This window comes from Ambystoma mexicanum, chromosome 14 (genome assembly GCF_040938575.1).
Source record: "Ambystoma mexicanum isolate Mex_15411 chromosome 14, UKY_AmexF1_1, whole genome shotgun sequence".
Taxonomy (NCBI): Eukaryota; Metazoa; Chordata; class Amphibia; order Caudata; family Ambystomatidae; genus Ambystoma; species Ambystoma mexicanum.
Window position 1 is genome coordinate 570,732,223 of NC_090940.1, and position 8,581 is coordinate 570,740,803.

At 51.8% G+C, this 8,581-nt stretch overlaps 1 protein-coding gene across 1 annotated transcript; it reads right to left on the reverse strand.

Moving 5' to 3' along the window:
• Positions 1-1,523: 1,523 nt before the first annotated feature.
• On the reverse strand, positions 1,524-3,147 carry LOC138527219 (myb-related transcription factor, partner of profilin-like). Its single transcript, XM_069638336.1, has 2 exons — positions 2,727-3,147; positions 1,524-2,308 (listed from the first exon to the last, which is right to left on the reverse strand). The coding sequence occupies exons 1-2, from the start codon at positions 3,145-3,147 to the stop codon at positions 1,524-1,526; spliced, it is 1,206 nt and encodes a 401-aa protein (XP_069494437.1).
• Positions 3,148-8,581: the final 5,434 nt, after the last annotated feature.

The following is an 8,581-nucleotide window of genomic DNA, read 5'->3' on the forward strand; positions in this document are numbered from 1 at the left end:
GCAACGCAAGCAAGATCATCACACATGGGTGAGTCCGACATCCAGGATCAACTCATGACTCAATGGCCCAGCTGAACTCCACACTCCCTCGCCACATGGGCCGACATGCAAACACTGCACCACAGAGCCAGTGTAATGGCACATGAGTACAGAATCCCACATTGATGAAGTAAGGCCCACACCTAACACTACATGACCAACATGTGACAAGGCCACATCCCACAACACATGCACCACTCATCGGCGGCCCTCACACACCGTAAGGGCATATAGGAAGACACACTGCATATGCACTATGTGGCTGCCTCCAGCATATCACCACACCGGAGAGTCATCCCTGGGAGTGGATTGAACTGAGGCCAGCAGGGATACCACACCGCATCACCGGTTCGGCACACCCATAGGAGTGCTGGAAGTCACCATAGTACGGATCAGTGCAGTATGATGAATATGCCACTGACTACAGCCAACACAGCCAACTACGGAATCTCACAGTACACAGCACTTCATGGATCTAACCCCAAGACTGCTGCATGCATAAACGATGCTTGTACTACAAGATGTGCGTGCCATAGTTCATAGACCATCTCGAAGACGCTACCCCCTACATCATTCCATTGCACAGGACACATAGCGGGGCCAAGAATGGGGTAAATGCATCCATGGACATGTGCGTATGGGCATAAATGACCTGCTGCCATGTAAGACTAGTTCAGTTCTCCACCAGGACAGTCCAAACACTTACCTTCATTCCCTACACATGCAGGTGATGGTGGCTGTCCCTTGACACCGTGGCTCAGGACCCCTGTCAGAAACCCACAGACAGGCCCGAGGAGGCCTACAATACTGCCCATACCCGTGCCCGTGTGGTGATGAAGCAGGCACTTGGCTTGTAGAAGGCACAAATGAGTTGCCTAAGCTGGTCGGGTGGGGCACCCATCTACTGCATTTAGAGGATGTCCAAGACCCCCATGTCATGTGTAATGCTGCACAATATGTGCATCCCTTGGAACGTGGCCCTGTCCCCTGACATGGGACTGCTAACACCAGATGACGATGAAGCGTAGGAGGAGGAAGGGGCAGGACAGCATCAGGGTGCCGATGCACAGGAGGGACATGTCGTGTGGCAAACATTGATTGGACATTAAAACCAAAACACAAGTCAGCAGAGGGTGGCATGACATGGGGACATAGGGCACTGGGTGTGGGGATACTTGTACACCATGCACTGTCAGATATCATAATACACATGCTCAATGATGAATGTCCACACAGGTTTAACTTTGCAACACAAACGGTGTATTGAAATTTTAGGTGCATAAGTATAAAACATACCCTCCACCACCCTGCCCCCCTCCCCCAACTCCCCAACACAGCCTCACCCCCCTCCCACCAACTCCCCAACACACCCTCACCCCCTCCGCCCCAACTCCCCAACACACCCTCACCCCCTCACCCTCCCCTCAACTCCCCAACAGTAGTCCCATGGTGTTCATCTAGGCCACATGTGGCAGCTATGCAAACTACTCTGTGCTCCCGGGGCCCGGGGGAGGCATGTCCCGGCGGTGCTGGGAACATAGTGAACGTCGCAGTGGGCTTGCCGGGGTTGAGCGACTGGTCGAGGGGGTGTCCTCATGCTGAGCCGGCTGAGTAGGACACGCAGCCTCAAGGGCATCAGCAATGCGTCCGAGGGCTTCGCATAGGCGGATTGTACTGTCCGTCACCACCTGCTGCATTGCCCTTAGTTCCTCAGGCCACTCCTCCCTGCCCTGGCGATTGTCTTGCATCACCTCAGTGATGAGGGCAGTGAGCTGTGCTGCACGCTGCGCATCAGCTGACGGGGTGTCATCTCTGCAGGGGATTGGGCTTACATGCCCTGACAGGGCTTCGACTGGGGGACTGGGCACAGGATTGGCGTGTTCCTCTGCTTCTCCACAGGCACATCGTCCAGGTGTGTCAGGCTCCCCTGAGTCGCTGCACGACACCTGTGGGTAATTGCTGGGCTCTGGGGTGTGGACAGTTGGGTATGAGTCCTCCTCTGATGCTCCACAGATGGACAAGGGGCTGTCCACGGTTTCCAGGAGGGCCGTGGCTGCCACCTCCCCAGCGATGCTGGACTCCTCGGACCTTGGGGTGGACAATGTACCTGGCGCCGATGCAGGGAGGAATGGGGGTGGTGCACCCTCCATGGGCCTTGCAGGAGCCGGTGTAGGTGTGTCCTTCCTGGCTGGTATGCGGCAGACCATGCCTTTGCCCCTGGAGGTGGTGGGGCAGCTGGTCTCGGGGTCCTCACTGTCATGCTCACTGCCTGTGGGGATAGAAGAGAGGGACGGCATGAGTGATAATTTGAGACGCAAATTACATTCATGACTACATTCACATATTCAGTCATTTGGGGTTTATAGCCTTTCGGGTATGCAACAGAACTACTTTCTATTCATGGGTGTGATATGTATGCAGGTGTCGGAGTCACTCATCCTGGCCGGGTACTGTGCAGTCTGACTCGCACACTGGCCACCCATCCGCACAGTGTGCATCATGGGATGTGCCAGTTTGTGCAATATGTGTGATGTGCGTTATGACCTTGCACTTGGGACTTGCTTGGGTGGCAGTTGGTTCGGCATGATTTTGATGGGGGGGAGGGCACCATGACAAGGTGCGTTGGCCGGCCCTTGGGAGTGTATATCATGGAATTGGCATTGGCAGTGTTGACGTTGGACACTCACCTCCATCAGCGGACGACGGTGCCCCACACTCCATGTTGCCGATGCCCTCTTTGGATTCCGTTCCAATCAGTCCAGCACACGTCTCCTCCCATGCCGTCAGTTTCATGGGGGAACTTGGGCCGCCTCTGGTCAGCTGAGCCTGGCTGCGGTTGGCAGAGAGGATGCTCTGCACCCTCAGCTGCAGGTCATCCCACCGCTTGCGGCAGTCCTTGGAGGTGCGGGGGGTGGTGCCGACTGCGCTCACCCTCTGGGCCACCAGTGCCCAGATGTTCTTTTTCCGGAGCACCGGCTCTCTGCGCATGTCCCTGCTGAACACGATGTCAGCGTGCTCCTCAAGGGTGTCTTCCATGACCTGCAACTCGTCCGGGCTGAATCGCTGCCTGTGGAGCCGGTCTGCTGTCTTCTTTGGGGCCTTTGGCATTCCCCAGGGCTCAAAATGCTCCCAAGGGTGCTGCCTGATGAGGATGGCAATGGATTGTGTTTTTAAAGATGGCCGCCGCGCTCCTTCCCGTTCCTGTGCGATGACGATATTTCCGGTTCCGTTATTTAACGGTGGCCGTAATTTACAGCAGCCGTAATTTACGGCCACTGTTATTTACAGACTTCGATGTTTCCACTTTGTTGTATGGCGGTATTGTTAGGTACGGCACCCATCATGCCGCTAAGGGCTTTTTCGGGCCCTTTTGCGGCATGCCGCTGGGCTCTTTACCGGCATGACGCAAAGCTTGTGCCCGCAAAGTCGTAATGGGCCTCAATTAGCGGTCTGTGACCAGATCGGACACGTTCTTTGCTCCATGCCGATAAAGCCCAGTACTTACCTCCAACCTCGGAATGACCACCCATGTGTTACATGCACCCACAAAGCTGGACTTGTTAACCCCCATACAAGTAAAAGAAAAGGGACCCCACACAGTGCCAGACTCCCTGCCACAAACAACAACACAAGTCACACCCTGAGAGCCCTTCACTTACCTGCACGTTACCCACCTGACTTTCATCCATTGCATCCCACCTGCAAATACTTTTTCAAATTGCAAAGACATGCATTGCAAAAACATAAAGATACTTGGAATCCATGACAACTCATGTAGTGATCAAGGAAATAGACATGCACCACCCAGTGTACAACGATCACAGAGTGCAAGAGGGAGACAGGACACAGAGTGACCATTGACGAGCAGTGGAGTGCAGTGTTAGAGAAAGAGAGAGAGAGAGAGAGAGAGAGAGAGAGAGAGAGAGAGGGAGAGCTGGAAAAAGCATTGCAAGGAGGAGACTGTCTGGAGCGGAGATGAGGGCGGACATGTCTAACATCACAGTGGGTGAGGGCATAGACAATCTGCCATAGGGAGGAAGATGTAGACGTTAACACCCCTTGAAGTGGCATTGTGGTTCGGGAGCACGGAATGGACACAGATGGACAAGAACCACGTGTAATGGTCCCCGAAGGACAAACGTGGGTGATGGTGAATGGCAGACTGTCAAAGAAAGTGCACATGTGAAAGGTCATTCAACAGCTCTACATCAGAAAAAACACTTGTCAACAACCACAATGGCATGCAAATCTCAAAAAGCCCCATGTATGCTACATCCCTACAAAGAAGGCACTCCAACCATATACCCAGACCATACACCAGCAAACATACACCCCTGTACTACAACGCTGCAAAAGTACCTCCGGACAACATGCAGCTGTTCACTATCCCCCAACACACGACACACTCTGATTGAGACAGTATCAGGAAGTGTGCATGGATTCCAGGGTGCACTTGCACCTCACACTGAGAGAAAAGATGAAGACAAGCTGTGGTGAGAGGACAATCTCAGACATGCATGCAACCACAATTTGTGCATGCAATGTACACTCATTGCCCATGGCAGATGACATAAAGAAGGTATCAAAACCAACAAACTTGTAAGCCACCCTGGTGCAGATAACCAAAAGAATGAAACACTGTACAGAAATGTACCTCTATGGGTAATTGATATTGCTATTGACATTGATATTTTATTTATAACGCGCTCGTACACAAGTGTTTCAGAATGCAACAAGGCAAGGGAGGGGAACAGAGGGAAACAAAACAGCGATCTTACTAGGCCCAGTGACATTAAGAACGTGCAAGTGCATGGGAAAGGGAAAGGGGAAAAGTGTATGGAAGGGGAGAGAAGAGGAAAGTGCGGAGCAGAGGAGAAACAGATAAATAATATTAAATTAATAAAATAAATAAATAATAAAGCCAATAAACAGTGGTAGTGCTGGGTTTAAGGCAGTAGGCAGGGTATGTCTGATAAGTGCAGAAAGAAAAGAAAGGGGGTGGGGGACTGTATGGGTACAGATGTAGATCCAGTGCAAGGGGGTGCTCGGAGGAAGTGCTGGAGGCTGGCAGGGTGAGCAGGTACCTAGGCCCGGAGGCCATAGGATGACCAGGTGCACGGTGCCAATAGAGAAACAGATCAGTAGGAGAGAGGTGGGGGTGAAGGCAGAAGCAAAGAGGAAAGTCTTGAGGTGCTTTCCGGAACCGGAGATGGTTCTCCTCAAGTTTCAGAGTGGCTGGGAACTGTACCAAAGGGAGGCCCCAGCCGAAGACCGTGATCTACCCGCAGCTTGTTTCTTTGAAAAACGACTGACCCTGAGGGAGTTAGAGGTAGAGGATCGAAGAGCTCGAGAACGGAGGTATTTACAGAGGGATAGTTGAAGGTATCTTGGACCCAGGCCCCAGAAAGCCTTGTGGATAATGCAGAGGGTTTTGAATTTGATCCTTGCATACAATGGGAGCCAATGAAGGGATTTCAGAGTTGGAGAGATACAATCCCAGGGCTTGAGGCCAAGGACAAGTCTGGCAGCCCTGTTCTGGATTTGTTGCAAAGGGCAGAGATTAGGGGCAGGTAGATTTATAAAGAGGCTATTACAATAGTTGAATCTAGAGAGAACCATAGCTTGGGAGACAGTGAGCTTCTGGGTGGAAGGAGAGGAAAGGCAGAGTACCTCTGAGGAGGTGCAGTAGGAGGTTTGACCTTTTAGAGAAGTCAGAGATGTGGGCAGAGAAGGAAAGTGTGGAGTCAAAGATGACCCCAAGGTTCTAAGCCTTGCAGCTAAGGGTAGGAGGAGGGCCAAGGGAAGCCAGCCAGAGAGTGAGGGGAAAAGATGGTGAAGGTGTACCAACGAGGAGGATCTCAGTCTTGTTGGCATTTATACAAAGATCGTTGGCGGCACACCAATCTTGAATGGCAGTTAGGCAATCAGAGAGGAGAGAAGGAGAAGAGGTGGCCGAGGGCAGCCTGAAAATGATTTGAGTGTCATCAGTGTAGCACTGGAAATTTGAGCAGAAAGTGGCAATGCAGTGGGCCAGAGTTGCCCGGCATTGGTTGAAAAACAAGGGCGAGATGTTAGATTCCTGGGGAACACCACAGGTAGAGAGGGAGATAGATGATAGGAAGGACCCAATTTGGACCTGGGAGGGTCGATCAGAGATGAATGAGGTCAGCCAGGCCAGAGCCTGATCAGTGATATCCAGGTTATCGTGGAGACGGTTGAGCAGGGTGATATGGTTGACTGTGACGAAGGCAGAAAAGAGATCGCGTAGGATGAGGACAGGGGAATGCTAGAGTTAATGTTGGAGAGCAGATCTTCACGTATGTTCAGGAGAGCAGTTTCCGTGCTTCTGGCAGCTCTGAAGCCAGACTGGTGGTCATGGAGAGCACCAACTAAGAGGGAATGAAGGTTAGGCTGAGAGATGGCCAGCTTTTCCAGGAGTTTACCCAGAAAGGGAGTAATGGAAATTGTGTGATAGTTAGCCAGACAAGAAGGATCAGCTGAGGGTTTCTTGAGAAGAGGATGTTCAAGGGAGTGCTTCAGAGGGGAGGGGAATGATCCTGAGGCAAAGGAGAGGTAGCAGAAATTGACAAGGGCCGTAGCAAGGGTATCAATGTGGTCCTTGATGGTTTTAGAGGAACAGGGATGAACCTGTTTTGACGAGGCTTTGATAGATTGGACTTGTCTACCGACCTCATCGGGGAAAAAAGAAGAAAGGTTGAGAAAGATGGTGGGGGGTGGCTGAAGGAGGGTTAGCAAGTGCAGACGAAGAGGGCAGGGGTGGGGGAGAGGATGAGAGGGTAGACAGGATGTCCTGGGTTTTTGAGATAAAGTGAGAGGCAAGGGCATTGCAAAGAGCCTGGGAGTCAAGAGGAGGGGTAGAGACTGCAGCAGGGTTGGCCAGATCCTTGCAGATTTTAAAGAATTTGGCCCAATTCTTAGATGCTGCAGAGACATGGGCTTGAATGTGGATTCTCTTCTTGGTGAAGACAGAGAGTCAGTATTGCCTTTGGAGCAGGCGACAGGCCAGTTTGTCAGAGCATGAACAAGAAGCCCTTCATTTCCTCTCAACTGCCCTACACTTACGTTTAAGTGTAGCTAGGGCGGAGTCATACCAGGAATTGCACTTGGCTTTTGACTTCAAACAGATCCTCATGACAGGGGCAAGAGCATCAAGAGTATCAGAATTAGAAGAGTAGAGCAGGGACAGGGCTGTGTCTGGGTGTGAATCAGCCAGAGGTAGAAGGGGGGGTGGAAGGTGGCAGCGAGAGCCTCAAGTGACACACGCTTCATGGGTCAGATGTCCTAGAAGGTAGGTGGCAATGTTGGGGTAGGTTTGGCTTGGGCGGGAAGAGAGGGAGAGATGAGAAGAAAGGAGACAGGGATTGCTCTAGGAGAGAGGAGTAGTTAGAGGGATAGAGAGGGGTAGGACAGAGGAGATCAAGACATCAAGTGCATGTCCTGCAGAGTGATTTAGGCCAGAGGGGAGGATAGAAAGGGAGAGGGAATTGCAGAGGTCGCAAAAGAGCACCGATTAGGAACAGGGAGAATCGATGTGATGTTGAAGTCACCAAGGAGGAGGAGTTGAGTGCTTGAGGCCAGGAGGGAGGAGGAGAGGTCTTCCCACTCGAAGAGAAATTAGGTGATTTGACCAGGGGGCCGGTAGAGAGTATCAACAGTAAGAGAGTGGCTAAGAGAGAGAGAGAGCGCACAGACAAGGCATTCAAAAGAGCAGTAAATCTGAAGTGGGAATGATAGAGGCAGGCATCCACTCAGGAAAGATCAGGGCAACACCCCCTCCGGGCCAGGTGGATCTGAGCACGCAGAGGATCTTGTAGCCATCAGGGAGAAGAGTGTCAAAGCTTGTGACAGAGCTGGCTGTGAACCATGTGTCTGTAAGACCAAGGACATCAAGGTCAAGTTCTTCCAAGAGGTGGCAGATGTCAGAGGAGTGTTTGACAGCAGAGCGAGAGTTGAGAGTGGCAAGATGAAAAAGGTTGCCAGCTTTAAAGACCTTCCGGGGATGGATACAAATCAGAGATGCGTCCTGTGGAGGTGTGGATTGAGCCGAGGTGGGGCAGAGGAGGACTGAAGAGAGGGCAAGGTAGCCAAAAGAGGAGGGAGGGGACAGCGAGAGATGAAAGGAAGTTGATGAGGCGAGGGAACCGCCTATCGAAGAGGGGGAGATTGGCCTGAGGGCCTTGGACCATGACAGTGCCATTTAGGTAGATATTAATGATGACTCTGGAGGAGTCGAAGCAATTCATAAGGACTTCCCAGCTGGTGTCACCATTAATGGGAGAGGAGGAGACAGGACAGAGTACTGAGATCATATGAGGGTTCCATATATCTGGCGAAGGAACAACAAAGAGGATGTTGGTGAGAGTCTGTCTGGAAGAGGCGCTGGAATAGGTCTCAGCGATGGGGAGACCTGGTTGGATGCCAAGATATCTGTTTTAAACTTCTTCTTACCAGACTTAGTGAGAAGGGAAGGATAGCTAATAGAGAAGCAGTTGGAGTAGATAGGAGAAACAGAAAGCACCAT

Coding starts and splice junctions, on each gene's coding strand:
- LOC138527219 (XM_069638336.1), bottom strand. CDS start 3,147: ATGCCAAAGGCCCCAAAGAAGACAGCAGACCGGCTCCACAGGCAGCGA. Junction 2,309..2,726: donor ACCGTCGTCCGCTGATGGAG/GTGAGTGTCCAA, acceptor CTATCCCCACAG/GCAGTGAGCATGACAGTGAG.